We start from the raw sequence: 25,157 nt of genomic DNA, 5'->3' as shown, positions 1-25,157 counted from the left end.
CCGACCACCTCCCACACCCTACGGGGGCTCTGTCGTCCCTCACTTGGATGATGGCAATTGCCTCCGGACTGGCTTGCTGCCCCCAACTGTCGGCTACCAGGTTGGGCCCTGTCAAAACCTCAGCCTGCTCCTACCCCTCCTTTGTTCAGAAGCCCAGTGGCTTCTAGTCTCGGAAGCCGAGTTCCTGGACCTCCTTGTCTCCCGACCCTATTCTCCGCTCTCAGGGAGCTCACTTGCCCCTCTGTGACAAGACCCACCAGACGAGATGACGCCATCTGCAAGTGTGCTTTCCCTGTAAGAAACCAGGTAAGAGGCAAGAGATCTGCCTGGCAAACCCCAGAGCTCTCCTGGCCAACCTCAAGCCACTTGTAGAATACACGCCAACAAATATTTACTGAAAAATAAATGAAACTTTTGTCACCAAAGTCACCTGCACAGCCTGCAAGCCCTTCCAAGCCAATTTAATAAATGATGTTTCCTAAAACGCTTCAAATGCAGTAGAACAAGCACCTGAAAGAGGAGCAGAAAGCTATGGTTGAAGGATATTAGGTAGAATCATTTTTTCCAGAGATTAAAATGCCCCAATCAAATGCTCCAATCAAATCGGCGAAAAGGTGAGAGACCAGGTCAACTAGGTATGGCTGAGGCAGGGGAGGGGGACATGGGGTCTGGTCTCATCTTCCAGATAGAAGGCACAGGCACCAGGAGGGAAAATAGTCCATGACCCAAGGAGTTTGCTGGAAAGTAAGATCTCTTAAAGGAGAGGCCAGGTCCCCCACACCTGTGCAAGGATCCCCATCCCCACCTAACAGAGAGCACAAGACACTCAGGTGGCGCCTGGCCACCAATGCCTCCTACCAAGACCTGTCCCCAAATCCATACCTATTAAGTAAAAGCCTGAATTTCCAGGCAATACTGCATTGATGTCAGCGAAGACCAGCTGGGCTGATGAGGTCTCCAGCCCCAGGACCACCAGCCAAGGTCAAGATGAGGCTGGAGAAGGAATCTTGCAACAATTTGGGGAAGAGGTAACTCAGGGATGACACATGCACCCGGGGGGAAACCCGGTAAGAGGCAAGAGATCTGCCGAAAGGAGGGTCTCCTTCCTCGGCGGCCCCCACGCCCCACACCATCTCTTCCAGGGAATGCAGGATGAGCCACCCCTGGGATGGTACACATCCCCAGCCCAGCAGGGCTGCCCCACTCCTCTGCGCAAACGCCTCAAGGGGTGCTATGGGGCTCGGCTTCCCTGCAGAGGTGAACTGGAAGCAAGATGGGGCCCTAGAAAGGGGCTGCCCCATCATATCCTCGACCCCAGACGCTGCCACTGTGAGTGTGGGAGACCCTCTCTTCAATTCTCCCCAAAACAAGGTTCACTGAAGGAAACGTAATGTGACCTCAGGTAGGACAAACAGACTTTTTACTTCAACGGTTACTGTATTTATTTTTACAGTTACTGTGTATGGCCAGTTACACAAATGTTCTATTTCAGGCAATGATACGAAGTTTCCTTTTAAAAGAAATATTCACCAGAGTAAGGAGACACAGGGAATTACATGTGATGTGAGATTCTGGAACAGGAAAAGGACATCCAGGAGGGAAACCTGGTCAAGTCGATCTGAATAAAGCCTGTAGTTGAGTCGACAGCAGTGCACCCAGGCTCGCTCCTTGGTCTCAATGCCGGCGGGCGCCGTGGTTACCATGTCAGATGTTAACTTTAGGGGAAGTGGAGTGGAGGGGACAAGTAAGGAAACTGCCGTTTTTAAAGCCCTTCTGTAAGTCTAAGTTCCCCCAAAATAAAAAGTGTAAAAGCATGCAAACTTGTAAAAAGTGAGTTACAATGTGAACTATGAAGTAAACAATAGGCAGGTGGTCTGCAGGGCCAGAAGGAGGTCTGGGTCACCCAAGAACACCTGGAGGCTGAGAAACCCACGGGGCTGCCTCATGCCTTCATTTTATGGATGAGCAGTGATGCCAAGGGAGGCCCAGGGATCTGCCAGGGGCTGTGGGGGCAGCAGAGCCCTACCCTGCCCACTAGGCCCCACTTCCAACCTTCCCTCCATTGCAGCCCCTGCCCTGAGCCAACCAGGGATCCACCAGGGGGCTTTCCCTGCTCAGGGCAAGGGACCCTTGATTGGAGGAATGAGAAAATATGTCCCAAGGCTGATGCCCTTTCAGAAGCCAGGACTACCCCAAATAGGTGGCAGCCGATCAACTGCCTTTAATGAACCAAAAGGGAAACCTCAGCTAAGTAATAAGGAGATAAGGTCTCCCCCAAATCTTCCTTTCCACATCACATGCCTGCCTCTGCCTCTGCCTCTGCCTGGGCCAGTGCAGCAAAAACACCAGCCCCGTCCCTCTCCCCTGCTGGCCCTCTACGCCTGGGTTTTCCCCTGGCCTGAAGTCCAGAACTAGACTTGCCTTCCCAGAGGGTCGCCCTAGGCACATGACAGAGATCTTCCAAGACCTCTTGCCTGCCCCAGTCTGGCACTGAGTACAGACAGCTACAGGGAGCTGACAGGTACCCAGCTGGCCCTGGGAGGGGGTGCAGGGGAAGGAAGGGGCCCCACCACTTTTGGGGACATTCAGGGCCAGATTTGAAGAGCACTACAGGCTTTCACCCACTGTGGTGTGGCCACAAACCCCTGAGGATGGCAGTTGGTGGGTGACTGTAGTGGCCCTGTTTTGGGCAGAGCCACACCTGGTCTCCCCTGTTCTGAGAGTTCTCCATAGCCCAGGACATCTCAGGAGGGCCACCCAGGAGGCTCAGAAGATTTCAGTGAGCCATAGAGCCCAACACTGTCCTAAGGGATATCCCTGTTACAGGCCTGGAGGTGAAACCACAGGCCCAGGGCTGACAAATGTAACCAGGCTGGGTCACATCCTGGCCACCCAGTTCCCCACATGTTCAGGAGCCAGGCTGGACCAGAGGCCTTGGCTCACTTTTAAAAGCCACTGACCAGTCTAAAGACCCACAGTTGAGAATAAGCAGGAGGGTCTCCTCTCTGGAAGGACTATGGGGGACCACCCACCACCACACCCTCTCCCCTCCCTCCAGCCTGCTCCTGTCCATTTAAGACTGCAGCCCCAGCGGGCAGACAGCCTTACCCGGCCCCTGGACAACCCCCCCACCAGGCCCCAACACATCCCACAGGCAAAGTCAGATTCAAGAGAACCTGTTGGAGCAGTTTAGGCAGGAGGATCACCTCTTCCTCCTCCTCTTTTTACTTCTGGGTGGGAAGGGACCTCATCTCTTGAAAACTAGGCACTCGGCCAGGTCATGGAAATGGGCAAGGGCCAAGAGAGCGCGTTTCAGTCTCTGGGCTTACCTCCTTCCCGGCTCCCCATTTTCCTTAGAGAGCATAAGGTCATGTCAAAACTGGGGTGTCCCTGCCTGGGACAGAGAGAAGGGAAATGGGGAACCGTGAAGGCCAGGGAGGAGGCGGCAAAGCCACAACCCCCACCCCCCCACACACAGACACCGTTCTGTCACCGCACTCCCGCCCAGGCCCGCAGGCCGGCCGGGACCAGTAGCTGCGCGGAGACCGGGGAGGGGTCCTGCCCGCCAGGACAAGGTCCCAGGGAGCTCCCGAGCCACGGCGGAGGGTGGGGGCCCTGGCCGCCACCTCTCCAGAGTCCCCTCGGCCGCCCCAGCCCTGCCAGCTCCGGAGCCCGCCACTCGCTCCTCTCCCGGGACCCGTGCCCGGCTGCGCGCCTGCCTCTCCCGGCCCGGCCGCCCCGAGCCCGCGCGGGGAAAGTTCCTGCAACTTCGCAGGGGGAGGCGGCGGGGGCTCCGGGCCTGGGCCTCCCTCCGGTGCCCGGCCTCCGCGGCCGCCGCGGCCCCGCTGTCAGCCGGCCCGGCCCGGGCCCGGAGCCCCAACTTCCCGGCGCCGCGAGCCCACCTCCCGGCCCGCGGGCCTTGCTTTGTGCGCGGCGGCCGGGGGCGCCCGGCGCGGGCCCAGCGCCCGGCGCCCCCGCCCTGGGCACAAAAGGGCGCGCGGCCCGGCCGGGCCAGACCCGGGCGCCCGGAATGCGGCGGCAGCCGGTCCCCGAGCCGGGCCTGGGGCGCGCAGCCGGAGGCGCGGGGCTCGGCCGGGCGGGAGCCGGGCCCGGCCAGGCGGGGGCCACGGCGCGCTCACCTGCCGTGGAACCAGTCCTTGCAGGCGTCGCACTCGATCATGAAGCGGGTAACGTCGTAGGGGAGCCGGCAGACGCAGTACACGGGCACCGTCGCCATGTTGCCGCGCCGCGCCGCCGCTCGCCCCGCCGCTGCGCTGCCCGGGTCGGGCCGGGCCGGGCCGGGGGCCGGGCCGCGCGGGGGCGGCGGGGGCGGCGGGGCGCAGGCGGCGCCGCGGCCGGGAGGGGACGGGGACGGGGGCGCACGACAGCCCCCGCGCGCGCTCCCGGCCGGGCGCGTCCACACAATGCCGGCGCGCTGGCTGGAGGGGCCGCGCCGGGAGCCGCCCGCCGGCCCGCGGGGCGCAGGGCGCGAGTGTGCGCGGGGCCGGGCCGCGCGCGGGACACAAAAGGGAATGGACGCGCGGGGGCGGCGGGCGGGGAGCCGCGGCCCCACCGAAGGGACCCCCGGCCGCCGAGCGGCCTCTACGTCAGCGCCCCGGGTGGCGCCGCCTCCGCCCGCCGGCCTGGGCCCCGCTCCCGCCGCCGGGAAGGCGGGCCGGGGGAGAAGGTGGGCCGGAGGGTCCCGGGGGAGAAGGTGCGCTGGGGGGGACCCCTTGGGAGAAAGTGGGCCGGGGAAATTCCGAGAGAAGAAGAAGGGCTGGGGAGGGAGAAGGTGGACCCGGGACGCCGAGGGAAGGCAGGCTGGGAGCCCTCCCTGTCCCTGGGTACGGGAGGAGAGCCCGCAGGATGTCCTTCCTCGTCCAGAAAGCCAAGAAGCAACTCCTTCGCCCTAACTTTTTTCTGACCCCAAAGTGGGGCGGAGAGGGGACTATTCCTCCCTTTTCTTGGGCCTTGTCGCCTCTCTCCCATCCCGAGTTCCGACTTGGTTTCTGGCTCAGCTACAGCTCCCCTTCCCCTCCTCCCCGACTGGGGGCTGCTCCACTCCCTCGCGGGATCCCTGGACTTCCCTCATCTCAGCCCCCATAGGACGGGGACAAAAGTCAAGGGACCTGAAAGCGTGCTGGCATGGGTCAGCTCTGTAGAGAGACAGCTTACCTGACGTTTGTGCTGCCCAGAAACCTCGGTTAGAGCCCCCAGACTTAGGGGTTGGGAGGACAGCCCAGCGACCTGCATCTGTGCCGCAGAAGTGGGGAGGAAGAGACCAAGGGCTATGCTGTCGCTCTCGCCCCTTCAGCCTTTGCCCTGAACTAGATCTCTGGCCTCACCTGCCGTGTTCGGGGCCTTTGGTGTGTGTGGGAGGGAAAAGGTGCCCTCTGGGGGAGGGAGGCCCTTGCCCCCTCCCTAGCTGCTGCATCCTTGGGGCACCCCTACTGGGCGGGGGCCACATTCCTTGTAAGAAATCTGCCTGCCAGACCTGCCTCCCTCGCTGTCGCTTTCCCTTTCCTCCTGTGGCACAGTCTACATCATGTGGGGAAATGCTGATGGCTGCAAGTGAAGTCCAAGTTCTCAGGCCTCCAGGTATCTCACAGGTCGTCAGGCATCACTGCGCCATTACAGGCAGCTCAGTGAAGGTCCTCCCTCCTGCAGAGCCAAATCTGCCCTCAGAGACCACCACCCTCCCCAAACAGGTGGCCCTTAACCACTGACTCAGTGGCAGGGCCTTATTCTGGGACAAGCATGAGGAAAGTGAAGGGTTGGAAAAAGAACCTGGGAGTAAGGGTAGGGGTGCCCCCACCAACACCTCCAACCTCTGAGCTGCCAGGATGAGCACAACTAGGCCTCCTGCCTGAATTCTACTGGTCACCCTTGGTTTCCTTCCTCCTGGGTGGTTCTTTTACTTACCTAGGCTCTGGTAAAGGAATAACTATTAAGCCATTGTCCAGCATCAGTGCCTTGATGTGAATTTCTGCAGATATGGGGAATCTGAAAGGAGGACCAGAGTGAGCCCTGGTGGGGAGGGCACTGCCCATTACCTAATGGACACACTCCCTTTCCTGCCACAGCAGTATTAAAGCAGGCTAGAGCATAGTGGCCGAGACCCTGAGTTGTCTAGTCACCAAAGCTAGACTTCTGGAGGCCCTTGTGTGCCAGAGCAGCAACAGTGGGCCATCCTCCCTTCTGAACACTTCCATTTTCTTGTTTACAAATAATGATTGTAGTTTCCCAACACTTACCAAATGCTTCCTAGACACAGTGCACTGGGCTCTGGTTCTTCACAGAGGTTACCAGTACTAAGGCATAGTGCATGGGTCATGGTGCTCTTTGGGAAAAGTGTTGGTACCATTTTACAGGAGTGAAAACAGAGGCCCAAAGCAATGAAATGCCTAGCCAAAAGAGGAGCTGCCTAGTAAGAGGGAGGAGGAAGTAAGAAAGCAAGGAGCCCAGACTTCCTGAGCCTGTGGCCCCTGAGCCTCTGAGCTTCAGTCTGCCTCCTTCCAGAATGTGCCTGGTAAAGCCCCTACTCCCTTTGCAGGTTTTTCAGGCACTGACCACTGAGATGCTTCTTGTCCATCCTCTCTGCCCACAGGATGGTCCCCTCTCTGCAGCTGACCATGACCAATGCACCTGTCCTACGCATGTCCACCTGACACTTTCCTGGTAGTCAAAAATTGTTTAGGCCAGCTGCCAGCTGCCATCTGCAGCCTCAAACAGGCCTTCTCCTGATAATCTGTTTTCTTCTTTCTCTCCATCTCCCACAAACGCTCCTTTCCTCCCCTCTCCACTTGCCCCCAACACCCCATGTTTAGAGATTTATTGAGCACCTACTCTAGACATCGAGGGCTCAGCAGACTCTCAGCTTTGTTAGACTCTTCCCTGGAGTAAAGGAAGCCAGTGGGTGTATGTTTAATTTTGTAAATGCAGATATATGAGTGAATGGATGGAGAAAGAAGAATGAGTTGAGGGGCGTGCAGAGATGCCCCTTAGAAGGTGACCTGGGAGAGAGGATAGAGGAAGTAGAGGGAGCTTCCCATACTGACGGTTGGCAGTAGGGAGGACCCCCAGAGGAGTGGGGTCAGTAGTTCCCAAAGTTCAGGGGGCATCCTGCTGCTTGTGCTGTCTGGACCTCAGTGCCTGCCCACCAAGCCCTCCCCATGTCCTTGAGCTCAGCTGCAATTCAGCATCCATGAGTCTGTACCAGTGTCCCAAAGTCACCACCCGGTGCCCCCTCCACCCCACCTGTTGTAAGGGTAGGGAGGATGGGCTCACTAGCTGTGTGGCCCCCACACTGCCCCTGCACCCTGGCACCCCAGCGGCAGCACAACTGCTTGAGGCAGACTCGTTTTCCTTCCCTTTAGCCCAGAGGTAAACATCACCTGTTCCAGGGCCTGTTTTGTCCGTCCATGCGTGCACCCACTTGCCCCTTGGCACAAAATGCACTGAATGCTGGTGCGGTTTCTTTGAAATTGTGGTTAAAGATGCATAATATAAAATTTACCATTCTAATTCTTTTTTCCCATGCATGTGAGTTGCATGCTGTACCACTGAGCTACTCCCTGGCCATATGTTCACTGAGCAGTTGCCTGATATCAGACATTCACACCGTTACAGCCACCACCAACCCTCTCCAGAGCCTTCTCATCTTCCCTGAGACTTTTTCTGTCTTACACAATAAGTCCCCATTGTCCACTCCTCCTGTCCCTGGCAACTGCCATTCTATATATCTATGAATTTTACTACTCTAGGGACCTCATGCAAGGGGAATCACACAGGATTTGTTTTTATATGACCGGCTTATTTCACATAGTAAAATATCCTCAAGTTCCATCCACATTGTAGCATATAACAGAATTTCCTGCCTTTTTTAAAAAATACTTTTTTAGTTGTTGATACACCTTTATTTTTATTTATTTACTTAAGAATGCAGTGCTAAGAATTTAATCCAGTGCCTCCCACATGGTAGGAGAGTGCTCTCCCACTGAGCCACAACCCCAGCCCAATTTCTCTCCTTTTTAAAACTCAGTAATATTGCATTACATGTGTGTTTGTGTGTGAATGTGTATACTGTATATGTACATTGTATATATAGTATATGTTCATTGTGTGGATATATATATACACATATACATATGTACATATAAACATAGACACATGCCATATTTTAAACATCCATCCATCTGATAGTAGACACTTGGGGTTGCAGTGAACATTGGTAAGCAAAAGTCTATTCACTTTTTTGGGGTATATTTTCAGAACTGAAACTGCTGAATTGTGCGGTGATTGTATTTCTATTTTTTGAGGAACTGCCATACCATTTTCCACAGTGGCTGCACCATTTTACATTCCCACCAGCCATTTGTGAGTTCTAATTTCTCCACATCCATACCAACACTCATTGTTTTGTTTTTCTCTTAAATTTTGTTGTTTGTTTTTGTTTGGTAATAGCCATTCTAATAGGTCTGAGGTGGCATCTTATTGTAGTTTTGATTTGCATTTCCTTAATGATTAATGGTGTTGGACAACTTTTCCTGTGCTTTTTGGTCATTTACAGATATTCTCTATCTATTCAAATCCTTAGCCCATATTTGAAATGGGTTGTTTTCTGGGTGTTAAGTTGTAGGGATCCTTTATTTATTGTGGATATTAATCTCCTAGATGTATGATTTGCAAACTTTTTTCCTGTTTTCTTATTTGCTTTTTACTCTGTTGATAATGTTCTCTGATGCACAAAAGTTTTTAATTTTAATGTAGTCTAAATTTTATATTTTTTTATTACTCAAACTTTTGGTTTCATATGCAAGAGAGTGTCATCATCTCCAATATCATGAAGTTTTTCTCACTATGTTTTCTTCTAAGATTTTTCTGGTTTTAGCTCTTGTGTTTAGGTCTTTGATCCATTTTGAGTTAATTTTTAATATGGCATCAGGCAATGCTCCAAATTGATTGTTTTGAATACAGATATCTGCAACCATTTGTTAAAAAGATTGCCCTTTCCTCACTGAATGGTCCTGGTGGCCATGTTGAAAACTATTTGATCCCCTTGAGAATTCTGGTGCATGTGGGGGTTTATTTCTGGGCTCACACTTATGTTTCATTTGTCAGTATGTGTTTTTAATGCCAGTATGACATGGTTTTGATTACTGTTGCTTTGTAGAAGGTTTGAAATCGGGAAGTGTGAGTCCTCCAACTTTGTCTTCTTTTCCAAGATAATTTTGGCTAGCTGGGGTCTCTTGAGATTACATATGAATTTTAGGTTGGATTTTTTTCTTAAAAAAATTATTTCCGGACTGGGGTTGTGGCTCAGTGGTAGAGCGCTTGCCTAGCACCTGTAAGGCCCTGGGTTCGATCCTCAGCACCACATGAAAAGATAAATAAATAAAAATAAAGGTTACTGTGTCCATTTACAACTAAACAACAACAAAAAAAATTTCCAAAAAACAGATCATTGGGGCTGAGGTTGTGGCTCAGTGGTAGCATGTGTGAGGCACTGGGTTTGATCCTTAGCACCACATAAAAATAAATAAAATAAACGTACTGTGTCCCTCTATAATTAAAAATATTTTTTAATATTTTTAATTTTTAAATTTTTAATTTTTAAAAAATCATTGGGATTGTGATAGATTGCTGTAGATTGCTTTTAAGAAACTGAACTCAATATTAAGGTTTCTAACCCATAAACACAGGTTGTCCATTTATTCTCTTCTTTATAATTTTCAGCACAGTTTGATCATTTTCAGTGGATAAGTCTTTTGCTTCTTTGATAAAATTTATTCTTATTTATTTTTATGCTTATAACTGAAATGATTGTCTTAATTTTCTTTCTAGATCATTCATTGCTAGAGTATGGGGGGAAACTGATTTTCATATGTTGATTTGTTGAATGTGAGTTATTAGTTCTAAAAGGTGCGTGTGTACATGTATAAGATCTTCAGAGCCACTCTGGTTCTGCCTGGGTGATTACCACCTATCCTCCAGGGTCATTCCCCATGAAGGCTCTCTGATGCCTTCTTTCCACCCCCACTGGTGTATGTTCCTTACTTCCGCAGCTTTTCTCCTACCACTGCTGTGTGCAGCGGCACAGCCTCTGATCCCAAAGACCTGGGAATGTGAGGCAGGAGGATCACAAGTTCCAGGCCAACCTCAGCCACTTAGCCAGGCCCTAAGCAACTTAGCAAAACCCTATCTCAAAATAAAAAATAAAAAGGGCTGGGGATGTGGCTCAGTGGTTAACCCCCAGCCCCCGGGTTCAGTCCCCAGTATCAAAAAAAAAAAAAAAAAAAAAAAAAACTACCACCATTGCTGTTGTGTTTTTCCTTGAATTTCTTCTTCTTCTTTTTCCCCTGGGCAGGGCATTGAACCCAGGGCCTCCTGTATGCTAGGCAATAGATCTACTGCTACGCTGTATCCCTGCCTTATTTATGTATTTATCTTGAGACAGGGACTCACTAAATTGCTGAGGCTGGCCTTGAGCTTGTCAACCTCCTGCCTCAGCCTACAGAATAGCTGGGCTTACAGGTGTGCACCACCACACCTGGCTTGAATTCATTTTTTCCTGTGTGTTTTCACATGACTGTCCTTTCCCACTCAGGAGAAATTCTACAGCCCTGGGAGGACATTGTTCTCACACTGTCCCCTTGACAGTAAGCACAGCACCGCCCCCTACAGACCCTCCAGCAGGTGGTAAAGGCCCAAAGGACATCTGTCTTCACAGGAAGTCCCTACGTCTTTCTGGATGCATGGTCTGCAGGTGCTTGTGTAGGGCTTACTTTGGTCACCTGGTTAAGACCTTCAGCCTGAAACCCTATCTCCATGAGTCAGAGAGGCAGGGCTGGCTACAGTGCTTGCTCCCTGCGTGGGTTCACTGTGGAACCCTTTGCATTCTGGTTAGTATGGGCCACTTCCAGTTCTGGGGCTCCAGAGGGGGGAAAAAAATGGGTGCAGCCCCTGGCTGAGTCCCAACCCTGCTGAGGGTCAGGGAGGAGGGTGGCCCTACCGTGGCCTCAGATACCTCCACTTTCCAGGACAGTGACACATTCAGTGTTCCAGAGTCCTGGGCTGCATAAAAATGAACCACAGACCTAGACAGCAGACCCTTAGTGTCTCCAATTTTGGAGGCCAGAAGTCTGAGATCCAGGTGTCTACAGGGCCAAGCTTCCCACAAGGTGCTAGGGAAGGATCTGTCCCAGGCCTCTGTCCACCTTCTGGTAGTTGCTTGGCCTATGGTAGTCACTCCAATTTTCCCACAGGATTCTCCCTGTGTGTCTCTCTCCCGGGTCCAAGTTTTCTCTTTTTATAAGTTTACCAGTTGTACTGGATGAGGGCCCAAGCTACTCCAACAAAACCTCATCCTAATTCAACTAATTATATCTGCAAATCTATTTCCAAGTAAGGTCACATTCTGAGTGGGGGTCAGAACTTTACCATATGAACTTGGGAGGGGGACACCAGCCAACCCCTAGCACAAGGTGAGGCATCTTAATGAAAAGCCTCTTCCTGCCTGTACCTGTAGACCCTTGGGTCACCTTAGCCTGAGCCATGCTAGCAGGACACATAGGGCCAGGATAGGCGGCCTGAGCACCCATGGTCCCCAGGGTGCAGGACAATAAGTGGACAGTCCCCAGGACCACAGTGTGAAGGATGCAGGCAGGGTTGGCAGGTCAGCCAGCAGCAGGCTCCTGACAAAAAGGTCTCTGCTTGTCCACCCTCCCAAGTAGCAAATGATTTTTCTCCCAAGATATGGCAGGTGGGGATGGGAGTGGAACAAGAACAAATCAATGCCTTTGTGGAAGAAGTGAGGCTAGAATAAATGGATAGAAGAGAGAACCTCCTAATCCCCCTAAGGATGCCCTCCATCAGGGAAGGACTGGTCTCATGTTTGTTCCTGTGGGGCAGCCGCAAGCTCCCCCTGAGCTGGAGGCAGGATGGAGAGCTCCCAAAGGCTGAGCCAGCACTCCTGTGGTCCTCGAAAGTGACAATATGGATTAAGTGAATTACTTCTTAAAATGCTTGCCTTTGGCCTGACTGAGGGATCGTAAAAGAACCAGGGGACGCTTGAAGTTCTCTGTCAAAAGAAAAATGAAGAAACAGAGAGCAAATTAGATGTAAGAGGGCACATGTTCACTAGCACTAAAAATTAAAGTCACACAAATGAAAACCCATTTTTACCTGTCAGATTGGCAAAGGCCAGTGGCCTAACCATTGCCAGTAGGTAAGCCTCTACAGAAAATGACTCCTGGACCTCAGCAGGGTGTGGGGAGCGGGGAGGGCAATGCCATGCTGTGTCCTGGGCCCACATTGGTGAAAATACCAATGTTCTGGAGAAATGTTCACCAGGAATGATGACACGGACAGTCAACGATTCACCCACAGAGTGGCATGGACACCTGGCGTCCCCAGGCTTCTGAGCACACCCATCATGTCTCACAACCTTTCCAGGATGCCCTAGACCCTGGCCTTAGGATGACCTTGGACTTCTCCCCTGTCCATGGCTTACTGTCAGAACTCCATCCTCTGCTCCTGGCCTGGGTCCTCTCACTGCTATGTCACTCACCCATCACCCCCTCTCATTTTCCCCATTTTCATGCCTGAAATACTCTGTGCTGCGCTGGGAATCAAACCTAGGGCCTCCTTCAATACTAGGTAAGTGCTCTACCACTGAACTACATCCCCAGCCCATGTGAAATATTTTTAATTGTACACATGTATGTTGCCCCCGCCATTCAAATGTAAATGCCATAAAGGCAGGGTCCTCCTGCCTTCTGCTCCTTGGGGCCCAGGGCAGGACCTGACACACATGCTTCTTAAGAACTTGTTGAGGCTGGTGTGGTGGCGCACACCTGTAATCCCAGCAATTCTGGAGGCTGAGGCAGGAGGATTAAAAGTTCTAGGTCAGCCTCAGCAACTTAGTGAGATTCCCCCATCTCAAAATTTAAAAAGGAGTTGTGGATGCTAGGTGAGGAAAATGTCACAACATATGTATGGGCAGTATGACTTGTTTTCTATTGAAGAAGAAAATTCATATATTGCATAGAAAAAGAGAGACCACTTTTCACAATAAGTGTCTCAGGATATGAGTTACTAGTGGCTTTTTCTCTTTATTTACCTGTATTTTTAAACTTGCCAAAATAAGTATATAGTTTTGGGAAAAAAATCAATGAAAGCTATTTTTAAGAAGGAAAAAAACAAACACTAAGCCAGCAGCAGCGTGTGAGACCTGTCTGTCCCAAGAAGCCATGCGTCCAGGGACAACACCAACCTCAGATCAGTGTTGAGCCCTGGCCAGTGCCACCTGCAGCCACAGACCCTCGGCCCATCTCGGCACTGACCTATGAGTCTTCCCCTGCGATTGTAGTGTGTGGGAAGAACAGCCAGTGAGCCTAGCTAAATCCAAGCCTGGTGTCCTCAACCTCCCTGTTCCAGTCCCACAGGGTTGGCGCCTCCAGCACCCTTTCCCTTATTCTCTCCTGCTCAGACCTGCAACTTCCGGGCTTCAGAAACGGGTAGAGACCTTCCTTGGAGTAAACTCCCAAGGCCTAGCACTTGCAACCTGTCCAAGTGACATGAAAGCCCCGAGGAGGAACTGGGCACCTGCTTGTCAAGGAAGGGACATCTTTGAGATGACTGCATTCCTGCTCCTGGGAACTGTGCAGAAACCCAACCTGTCGCCTCTCCAAGCCAGAGGGCTGTTCAGGTCAGTGTGCTATTCTCAGGGGGGATGGACCTAAGCCTACAGAGAACCCAGAAATGGCGGAGTTTGTGGTTGTCACTGGAGGTGGGGATGGCACTGCTGGCACTAGTTGGATGGATGCCGTCGAACTTAAAAGTCTTCCAGAAAGCTGCCCTTCTACCAGGCGTTTGGGATCCAGAGTGTTTCAAACTTGCTCCCCAAAGGCCTCCCTGGAACGGGGGTAAGATGGAGTGGTCCTTGCTCCTGTAGCACTGAGAAGGGGCTTCGTGGAGTGACACCCTCAGGCAGCCGGCAAACAGAAAGGCAGCGAAACTCAAGCTCAGCCACTGGGAGACCACTGGGGGTCGAAGTGATAGATAACAGTCAGGGTGAGGAAGAGGATCAGAGTGAGGCTTTAGTTCCCCCAAATCTCAAAGCCCAATCCTGTGCAAAAGAGAATCGGGTCATTTTGGGTCCGCACGCAGGCAGGCCCAGGACACCTCCCGGGGACTTGTGGAAGACGTTAGCTCAGCTGGGGCCCTAGGGCGGTCCGGTAGTCCAGCGGGGGCTCCAGGGGCACTGAAGGCCTGATCACTCCCGGGTCTATTCGGAGCCCTCCTTGGGGGCGGGTCCGCCGGCCGGATGGGTACCGAAGCGCTCGGCCAAGACTCCCTGTGGGAACTGGGCCCAGCGGACCGCGCAGGCACCGCATCCGGGACCGAAGTCACCCGGCTCTGCGGAAGCCCTCAGGCCTCGGCGGGCCGCAGGCCCCAGTGACTGGGCGCCGCCCGGGGCTGCGCGCGCACCCGGCCTGCGGGGCGGCGTGGGGACGACGCCAGGGACGCCCCGCCCCGCGCGTCCGCCGCGCAAAACCCGCCCCTCCAGGTCCCTCCCCTCCGACTGGTACGCGGCCTCCTCCCCGCCCCCGCCCCTCCACTCGGAGCGCGCGCATCACGCCGGGTCCTGGGCCTCCCCAAACACCTGCAAAGAAAAGCTGCAGGTCAAAATGTGGCATGAAAAGCAGGCCACACATCTTAACTCCGAGTTGTGAAAACGTGGTCTAATTTATTCTACCACGGGACTTAAAAACAAAAACAAAAAGTTTTCTATTTCTAAGCCTGCTTTATCAGATAAGATCTCTTGGTTGCATGAAATAACTACAGAACTCAAAAGCTGCGCGGTTAGCGTGATTTTCACATTAACGATGTATTACGATGTATTCAGGTTCCCCTAAAGCTAGAACTGTGGAATTACTTTGAAAGGGCATGATATTTCTAAATTTGGGGTTATCTGATTGACCTCTTCAGAAGCTATGGATTTGAATTAAACTCTGTACAACGTATGTTTTTACAAGGGAATTTAAAAGCCACACCATACTTTATACTAAAAGAATAAAGATTTTTATTAAGCATTGTAAGTTGCATTCAATAGCCTCCGGATACACCACACCACAATCCATCGACAGTCAATCAGACCCAACAGCAGTTCATTCTTCACAATCCATGAGTTAGGGCAGAACTCCCTTCAACTTACAGTAAGATCCTACTTAGCTCTTGCGGGCAGGGGTTGGGGAATTACACCTCATTTCTGATCACTAATGTGATGAAGAGCATCAGAAGTATATGAAAACGATAGGAAGTGATTCTGATTTCAAAGTACATTGTTTGGAAACATTAACAAAAACATCAAAATGATAGAAGTATACCTGCTTCTACTAAATTCTTGATGGGAAAGTTCTCAAGAACAAGCAATTTTTTTCCTGCTACAGAAGGGGGGGGTGGTTTTTTTTTTTTTTAAGATCAAAGGGTTTTTTTTTTTCTTCACAGAATTTCATATTTTGCTAATATGAAGGCATAAAACAGCAACAAAGAACAATAATGCATACAGCAGTGAATACACCAGGGTAATGTTGATATTCGAAAACGGCTAGATAATTTTGGGGGGATTTTAGAATAAATGCAACAGAGGTCAATAATCACAAAATTTTAAGGTTAGAGCAAGATCAGTCAATGACTAAACAGAGTTAACATCTTTTATAGGACTATTACTGATTATTAGCATTTTTGTTTTGCAAATGGGCACATACTGGTAAGAATGGAAGAAAGGACGATAACATGCATAATATTAACTACACACTTTAAAAATTATGAACCATGCAGAAGTTTAGCTCAAGTAGTAGTACTAATGGTCTACATCCGATTCAAAACCACATAGTTCATTGATCACAGATGCATGGTATTAGTCACGAAGTTTCAGAACACATTGTGTTGATTTTGAAAGGTCATTTGCATCTCTATGATTTCAACTTTATCTCCATTTAACTTGCTTGTAAAGTATGTATGATGTACTGTATATTTAAAATCAGCAGAACGGCAATATTACTCTATAATTTTTTAGTTTCGATAGTTGCACTTTTTTTTTAACACAAAAGAACCACATCAACGGTGATGAAATTTAAGTAAGAAAGAAAAACTGTGGTTGTGTCTTATTTCTTTCATAATCATAAAAATCAAAGCCTTAAACAAAGCTTCATTGTGAAACAGTAATGCAAAATCAAATATAATGGCATACATATGGTGCCAAATGCTAAAAATTATATTTTAAGCTATATATACTTAAAGACTGCCAAAATTTGTTTTCTTTATAGTTTAAGAAATACAACTATAGGCTTTTGTCATAACCAGTTTAAACTTTGTGTGTACTTCATTTTAAGTGCGGGAGTCAAATGCTCTTCATTTTCTTTCTCTCTTTTTTGTTTTATTGTAGCATTTTGACTACAACTGGTTAAAACTAAAAATGTGTTGTTTAAATCTCTGATATCAAAGAGGGATCTGAATTTCCAAAGTCCTCATTTTTCTCTTACGGAAAGGACAAAATGTACATAACTGCAGGCTCTCTTTCTCTCCAGATAGTCCTAGATCCTTACCCTTCCAGCATCCTTCACCCTCTATAAAAAATAAGTTTACTCTTCTTTATTTAAGACAGCTGCCTCCAGAGCAGCCTCCCTGCGGCAGGCGCTGTCTGTACTTAGTGCATTTAAATGAGGATTTGTATTGCACGTTTTAGAGTCATTGTTCAAGGCACTTTCAGAGTGGCTGGGGGCCCTGGTGTCGCCTGCGCTCCCATTCATCTGGGGCACTGGCTTCTCCTCGGCCATCACTCCATTTTCAGCCAGGGACCCGTCTGAAGACATGGCAGAGGACTTTGATTCCCCGGATTTCGACTTCAGCTCTTTGGCCACTTCTTCCGCTGAAGCAGCATAAGGAGGTCTGCCCTGTTTAAAAGAAAGGACAACTGGTAAGGCAGCTTTGGATAAGCAGTGGGAGAGAGGACCCCGGTTCTGGCCTAATGACTACAGATTCCAGAGCTGAAAGCACACAGCTACACCCTCTGACTCTGACCGCCCTGAGTGGCCTTCAGGTGGTAAGATTGCTCCTGCCTAAGTCTGTCCCTCCCGTGGCCCGCTTCCCTGGACATTTGTGTAGCTAAGGTTCTGAAAACAAGGACGATTCCCACTCAGGACCTCCAACTAACCCTTTGTACAGCACCCGATCTTTTAAAGTAACAGTATTGCTCATGAGCCTCCTCTGAAATTAAGCTGTCCCCCATGCCCTCCAAAATGAAGAACTGGGCCAGCAAGGACCTCCTGGCTCTTAACCACACCCTCTTGGCCAGGAGAGGGTGGTACCCTCCAGCATCTTCCTGTCATCCTAGTCTCAAAACCAGGGGCTTTGCACTGATGCAGACAAAGTCCACTTGCTCCCTCCAGGAGAGGGAGCATGTCTAGTAACCGTTGCCAAAACACAGGGGTTCCCCTATTCTCCACAATACCTCTTTCTTTAGCTCCCAACACTGGTGTTCAAAAGTACCCATACGAGTCAATGCTACTGTCACAAATCAATGCTGTTGTTTCCTTAGACCTCTGAAACAAATACTGTGTTTTGTGTTTATGGTGCTGGGATTGAACCCAGGGTCTTGTGCACGACAGGCGAGTGCTCTCTCTGCCACTGAACCACATTGCCAGTCTGAATGGAACACTTAAGAACAGCTATTTCCCCACACGTGGAAGCACTCCTCCACACCCTTTCTTTGCCACCAGGAGACAGCTAGTTCTACTATCACCAAACGTGCCGTCAGAGCAAGCAGCATGGCCTCCTCCATCGGTTGGCAGCTCCTCTACAAACTGACCACCTGGATCAAGCTCTCCAGTGGAGGAGAAGTGCTGGGAGTGGAGTAGGAATGGAGTGGAGACAAACACAAGGAAAAGGAAGGTCTAGAAACCCTCGGGAAGCAACGTCTATCCTTGTTTTGCTGGTACCAGGGAGGAAACCCAGAGCTTCGCACATGGTAGGGACACACTCCACCTCTGGGGCACACCCAGTCTTTCTGCCATACTTGTAACATTCTGGAAATGTAGAATTATGGGGATAGTAAAAAAAAATCAGTGGTTGCCATGGGTTTTAGAAGAGAGAGGGAGGGATGACTCTAAGGAGCACAGAGGACTTCAGGACAGTGAAACTTCTCTTAATACTATAATTAGGTGGACATATGTCACGCCTGTAGGATGCATCACACAAGAGTGAGCCCCAGTGCAAGCTATTCCTAAGGGACTCTGGCTGATTATGATGTGCCACGTAAGTTTATCAATGGTAAAGAATGTATCACTGATGGGTGAAGCAGATAGTGGCGGCCCTGGAGGAGGGAGAGGCATGGGACTCCCTGCACCTTCCTCTTAAGTTTTGCTGTGAACCTAAAAACTGTGCCAAAAGCTAGCCTCAAAGAACCAATTACTGGGCTGGGTTGTGGCTCAGTGGTAGAGCACTTGCCTAGCATGTGTGAGGCACTGGATTTCTCAGCACTGCATATTAATAAATGAATAAAATAAAGGTCTATCAACATCTTTAAAAAAATTAAAAGAAAAAAGAAAAACCAAATTACTGAATTGTGCACTTTAATCAGGTAAGTTGTATCAAGAAGGAAGAGGTAAAAAGGAATTAAGAGTGAAGGCAGGCACAGGAGATCCAGCATGAGCACAATTGGGAGCACTGAAGCTGAAACAAGGCAAAGGCAGGGACAGAACGGGCAGAGGTAGCTCAGTGGTAGACACCGCATAGCACACACTAGGCCCTGGTTCAAGCCCAGCGTGTGTGTGCGCACACACCCCCAAAATAAAAAACAAAACTGAACATTCCTAATTTAAGATAACTTTCTGACACAGAATAACAGAATAAGATCTGAAATTATGTGGGAAAAGTGCCCCTCACGCTGAGCATGGTGATCTAGGACAGCTAGTGCCAGGCCATGACAGAAAAGGTACTGAACTTTCAAGGAAACCAAAAACAATCTGGGTGCTTAGGCCAACTTCACAAGTGACTTCAAAGGGAAAAGCATTATGTGTCTTTGACGGTAAAGCTTTATACACATACAAAAAATAAAATAATGTGAAGTTCACAGAGAAGAAAAACTGCTTCCCGGTAAGGAAAACTGTTTCACATTGAATGCTGTTTCCCAAGTCCTTCCTGAGGACCTTTCTTGCAGAACCCATTGAGGAAAGACTTTAAAAGACCAGAACAGAGGCACAGTCACAGGCCTGAAGAGGACATGGAATATGAAGGTATTTATAGAATCAAGAAAAACAAGGCAAAAAGGGAAAGTATAGTAGGTCATGGCTGCCTTGAGATACAGCAGGTAAGAACAGCACAGCTATTTTTTAAAGACAGTGTGTAAAGCCAAGCGCAATGGCACACGCCTATAATCCCAGTGGCTCGGGAGGCTGAAAGCAGGAGGATCACAAGTTCAAAGCCAGCCTCAGCAAAAGTGAGACCCTGTCTCTAAATAAAATACAAAATAGGGCTGGGGATGTGGCTCAGTGGCTGAGTGTTCCTGAGTTCAATCCTGGTACCAAAAACAAACAAACCTGTGTGTGTGTGTGTGTGTGTGTGTGTGTGTGTGTGTGTGTGTGTAAGGGTCAATAAGTGTCAATGTTTTCTTTCTTTCTGAGATATGGTCTCACTCTCTTGTCTCAAACACCTAGGCTCAAGGGATCCTCCTGCTTCAGCCTGCCGAGTGGCTGGGATACTACAGTGGTGGATACACATCAGACCTATAGAATGTATGACACTGAAAGTAAGCCCTAATGTAAACTGCAGGTGATTATGACCTGTCAGGAGTGTTTGACAGTTACAATTAATGTTATCACTGTTACAGGGGATGTAGATAGTGGGGGAGGCTGGACTCCACCACACCCTGCTTACAAACATTGTTTTTTAGTTGTCTGTAGTGAATAATGTTGGTCACAGTAGTGAGAACAGGTATTCTGAGCCTGTGTGAACAATATGGGATAAAGCAATGATGCATTATAGGATATTTGAATTTAATTAACCCTGGTTTCTAAAGAACCAAGATTCTCAGAATGGAAAAAAGAACATTCAGGTGTTATAGTAGAGGGTAAGTACATTCCTAGGTTCTAAACTGGAACTGGAAGATTCAACAAAGATTCTGGGAGTGGGAGGAGGAATAAAGTGCAAATCTACAGGGTATGCTTGCACAGATGTGTATGTACCTTTCCTCTCTGCTTCTGTTCATCGGAGAAACCTAAGAACAGACCAGTTCAGAAGGGCACCAGGACATAGAAGAGGTAAAATAAGAGTCCAGAGCCCTTTGTTTGGACAAGAAACAACAGGAGGAATTCATGAGGATCTTATCCTTAAAAAAAAAAACAAAATAAAGAAAAATCCCAGAAAAACCACTGGGCACAGTGGCCCATGCCTCTAATCCCAGAGATTTGGGCAGCTGAGGCAGGAGGATCACAAATTCAAGGCCAGCTTGGGCCTCAGTGAGACCCTGTCTCAAAAATAAAAAAAAAGGACTGGCAATTTATCTCAGTGGTGAAATACACCTGGATTCAATCCCCAGTACCCAAGGGAGTGGGCCCCCATAAAACCCAGTGTTGTGTGTATATTTATGTTGAAACAAACAGAATGGCAATCGAACACCAGGAACTGTGACTAGTCCTGGGGTTGGAGCCTGTGCCATTAGTAGGAAATGCCATTTCCTACTAAGAAATCAAGAAACCCATAGAAGCAGATGTCCTGGGTCCCTATGGGTGCAGTGATATCCCAGGGAGCATGGGACTTTGTTGTCTCACCAGACAAGAAGCTGCTGAATGCCACAGGGGGCGTGGTGAAGGACAGAGCCATGCCAAAGAGGCTCCCAGATGAGAAGGAAACAGCTCAGCTTCCGGGGCCAGCACATCCAGCAAGCCCCTGTGTGCCAGAGTGCCTAGCGGCTACAGTGCACACCCACCCCTCAGCTTGAACGCAGGCACTGAGAACTGGCTGGAAAAGGAGACACGTGTATGGAGTGATGGCGACCCTGTGGGGCATTACCTGAATTGCTCCCTGGCTTTTATAACCTCGGCCGTAGTACCTTCCACCTCTACCAAACGTCCGTATCACTGGGGTGGAAATAACTCCTCTTGGACGCCTAGGCGAAAAGGACAAGAGTAAACACTCTTAAATTTGCCACAGACAACATCTGCAATAACTTCAAATGGATGTGAAGGTGTCTGATCTTGTGCTCCATAAGGCATTGAGTTTATTGAATATGGTCACAATAAATTTGTTCTAAAAACTCAATCTTACTTTTCTCATATCCAAGGCTTTTGATTTAAAAAGTAGTACTTTAAAAATTTAAAAACAGCTTTAAAAGGCAAATGATTAACTGAACGTGTGATTATTTAATAATGGTTAAAAAATTACATAATGCTATATTATAAGATCCTACGATGTTAAAGTAGTGATATAAAAACATTCTGGCTAAGCTCATAAGTTAAAAAAAGCAAGTCAGAGCTGTTGTTTTGCAGTAGAGAAAGACATTTTCCTGGTCCAGAGCTTACCCTCTTGCTGGTCCTCCCACAGAGACCACTTGCAGTGGAAAGGGCCCTCGGCCCCCGCGGCCCCGCCTGCTTCCCGCCCAGTGGCCGACCACAGTGCCAGCTATTTCTAGTTTCCCTCCCTGAGAAGGTATAGGTTGGACTCCTGCACAAAAAATACACAAGAAGACAAAATCTTTATAATCACAGCATTAAAACTGATGAAGAGAAACAAACAGGCAAATTCTTTGCAGTTCTGGTTTCTATTTAAGATAAAGCCATTTTATCTTATTTGCGGAGACTTCTTTTTTTAGTATGTGGGCTCTATGTACACTGTGATTTTAAGCTGTTGTTAAGGACCTACAATAACTGAATAAGTTCCAACTGCAAGGGCCCTTTAGAGAAACAAACTCAAGACGGGACCCTGCCAACTCACTTGCCAATACTTCTAAGTTTACCTCCTTAGCCAAACATTATAGAAAATTAGCAATAAATCTAGCCCAAAGGGTTTAGAATATTTACCTGTATTGAACTTCTATTCATTACAAGTAGCTTGCATATTCTAAAGTTTTCTGACCTAAAATAATTCTCAAACTATTAACTGATAGAAAAAGTCCTGATAAAACAAACCACTGCCCCAAACGTCTTATTTTTTGCTGGGGGACAGATTATCACAAGCTCTCCACCGTAGTGATGTGGGCATGCTATGGCCACTGCAGCAGCTGTGTAAGTAAAGGCTGACAGAAATCCAAGATAAGGCTTAAGTTTTCTGGTAGCCACATGAAAAAGTTCAAAGAAACAGATGAAGTAAGTTTTATTCATATCTTATTTCACCCAACATACCAAATAACATTATTTCAACATGTGATCAAGATAAAAAGTGAATGGGCTACTTTCACTCATTTTCCTTTGAAATCTAGCATACATCTACACTCACTGGTCACAGCTGGAGTGCTCAGCAGTGGGTGTGGCTACTGTGTCCCAGGTCTGGGTTTCAGACACAGTGGGGGAGGTCAGGAAGCAGTTCTTTCTGCCATCATTGCCCCACTGTCCAGAATGGTGCCTGCCCTACCCTCACTCTTGCCCCAACCACAGCCAGCTTCAGTGCCCAGGTATTGTAAGGAGCTGAAGCACATCAAGCAGCAGAGGATGCATGGCTATGAGGTGCAAGACCAATAGCCATGGGACAGAAGAGTCCTATGGGAAACTGGGAGACAGGGGAAGAGGGGCCTCTGAGCCACAGCACGTCTGCCTGTTTCCGAGCAGGCCTCCATAAGTGCCCAGGTAACTGAGTTGGGAAAACACTGCCTCCCCCCGCTGAGAAAAAGGCTTGCCTACCCTAAACGTTACTCCAAATGTGTCAGAATCCTGCAATGTGACTTGATGGCCAGATTTAGACCTGTAGTCCTAATGCTGAAGTCACAAGTTTCAAATGACAGCACCATCACAAGATAGTAAATGTTAAAAGACTTTTCTCTCCCTGGAAAGACTAACACAAACCAAAAGAGAAGCAATAGGAATTTAAAGTAAACTAACTTAATTTATATCATGAAATAAACTGAGACAGCCTTTTTGTCACGAGTCTTGTGCCTGTTACCGTCTTCTATACCAGCATGAACACCTCAACCAGGAGGCAGCTGTGAGAGAGGTGCCACTGAGCAAGCCAGCAGCTACCTGGTCAGGTCACCCAGGTGCGTAGAAGAGCTCTGCTCTACGTGGACACTCAGTGGTTTACCCCGAAAGGAGAAATGACCACCACAGGGCCAGGGCAGAGACCTGAGGGAGAGGGTTGGGTCAGGGACCCATGAGAAAGGGAGCTCTGTTGGAGCAGGTGGCTCACAAGGACAGTCAAGGAAGGCACCGGATGTTGGAGTGCAGGACGCGCCGGCTGGCAGAAGCTCTGGGAGGGGTGTGGGTATAATTACCGCCCTGGGACTTGCTAGTCCTGCTGCTGTCACCGCCTGAGAAGGCTCCGCAGTGTCCCGATGCTGCCGCCACCCGGAAGGCACGGTAAGGGCCTGTTGCTACTGTTTCCCCATAGGGGCCTCCAAAGCCACAGACTCCTGTAGGACCCAGGGTAGAGAAAAACAGGGAGAAGCATGAGGGACGGGGTTCAGGGGCCCCGCTGGGTGTGAGACCAGGCAGAGCAACCTGTCTCCCTCAGCAGCAGGGGAGGCGTTTCCTGGCCCCCCTTGCCACCTCCCTGTCTTGGACCCTTTGTACCCAGAGGCCAGCACCGCAGGCCACCCTCCCTTCAGCAAGCTATCCAACAGGGTGCTGGCCAGGGGCTCACACCAGGTCCCAGGAAATGGGTGCTGGAAGAGGCTTTTCAGACCCAGATGGATGTACTTTCCCATATGACACACGAGAGAAAAAAAAAAAATCTTAAAACATGCCCAGAGCTGTGAGTTGTGTTGACAGATTTTAGACCAACCCTCTGCAACAGCGCTGGTTCTTGCCATCACCTCTGGGATCCAGCTGGGCCTTGCTAATTTGAAGAAATACTACTGTGAACCTCCCAAGACTGACAATTACTCGGCCTCAGCACAGCAAGTCACATCCTCACCCAACAGCGTCCTGACACGAGACTCACCTGCAAAGCCTCTGCCCCTGCCCTGAGACGGGGGGACGGGCCCGAAGTGCCGAGGATACACAGACGCGGGGTAGAAGGGCAGAGCAGGAGGTGGTGGGAAGGGGAGCGGGTGGTTCTGCCGGGAGAAGTTGAGCCCCTCCAGAACACTCTGCCGCATCTTCTCTACCTTGGCAGCCTGCTCAGCCTGGAAGTCAAGGACCCGTCAGGTAAAAATTCCATTCATACAGTTAGCCAGATATGAATGAGCAATAACAAATTAGAATATGTAGACTCGCTGCTAAAAAGTTCTCTATCTGCACATTCCCCTACTTGCTGACATTTATCTGGAACCACCCAAATCAATCCTTGGCACTCTGCTGGCCATTTGCAGACCTGTGTGGAGCAGGGGTGGCACCTGAACCCCAGCTGAGATGACACAACACCAACCTGCCAGTTTCAGCTCATGTTGAAAATGAGTGTCCTCTCTGTGGCCTGTTTAATGACATACTGTTTGTGATCTGTCCTTTTGCTGGTGATTTTGGTATTTAGGATGGACAGTGCTGAAGCACTACCCAGGGTTTCTAAGTGCACACAGGGCTTGATGTGCTAGCTGTCAGAGCAGTTTCCTGCAGCTGGGTTTGCAGTGCTGCTGGCTGTGAGCGTGAGGACCATGGATGAACAACATGTGGTCAACAAGGTGTCTGTAAGCAGACACCCTCTAGGAACGAGGTATAAGCTGACTGGTGCACAGATGCAGGCGGAATCTTGCAGGCACCTGCCCGAGGTTTCTGAGGAGAAATGGTCCACACTCACTAACTCAGAGTCTGAGGAGAACTTTGGAAGCAACTACTGTGAGTAATGAGAACCGATGGCCTCCTGGGAATGTGGTTCAAGGGGAGCCCAGAGATAATTCAGTCACGCTGGGCCAGGCCCTCCAGGCTTCATGATGAACATGGTGTAAATGATAACACAGTTAGCCCATGCACTGCGTCTTATTAAGGTCAGAGGAGATCGTCCTGACCAACATA

General features: G+C 49.6%; 2 protein-coding genes across 4 annotated transcripts in view; both read right to left on the bottom strand.

Annotated features, from left to right (window-relative positions):
* PHF2 (PHD finger protein 2) overlaps positions 1 to 5,140 on the bottom strand; it is a 93,860-nt gene extending 88,720 nt beyond the window's left edge. For 2 of the 3 annotated variants that reach the window (XM_079109064.1, XM_079109066.1), the window contains exon 1: positions 4,140 to 4,887. In XM_079109064.1, the coding sequence (XP_078965190.1) occupies positions 4,140 to 4,237 (98 nt within the window). In that variant the 5' untranslated portion in view covers positions 4,238 to 4,887. Of the gene's footprint in view, positions 1 to 4,139 lie in introns of all 3 variants that reach the window. The other variant, XM_079109065.1, reaches the window with a different exon arrangement.
* A 9,921-nt stretch (positions 5,141 to 15,061) lies between these two features.
* FAM120A (family with sequence similarity 120 member A) overlaps positions 15,062 to 25,157 on the bottom strand; it is a 100,595-nt gene continuing 90,499 nt past the window's right edge. Inside the window, exons 14-18 of the mRNA XM_079109218.1 lie at positions 24,151 to 24,334; positions 23,483 to 23,620; positions 21,582 to 21,723; positions 21,073 to 21,169; positions 15,062 to 16,958 (exon numbers count right to left, since the gene is read on the bottom strand). Of these exons, the coding sequence (XP_078965344.1) occupies positions 16,647 to 16,958; positions 21,073 to 21,169; positions 21,582 to 21,723; positions 23,483 to 23,620; positions 24,151 to 24,334 (873 nt within the window). The 3' untranslated portion in view covers positions 15,062 to 16,646. The remainder of the gene's footprint in view (positions 16,959 to 21,072; positions 21,170 to 21,581; positions 21,724 to 23,482; positions 23,621 to 24,150; positions 24,335 to 25,157) is intronic.

This window comes from Sciurus vulgaris (genome assembly GCF_902686455.1).
Source record: "Sciurus vulgaris genome assembly, chromosome: 13".
NCBI classification, from domain to species: Eukaryota; Metazoa; Chordata; class Mammalia; order Rodentia; family Sciuridae; genus Sciurus; species Sciurus vulgaris.
The sequence above is the reverse complement of the archived record's forward strand: the minus strand, read 5'-3'. Positions and strand labels throughout refer to the sequence as shown.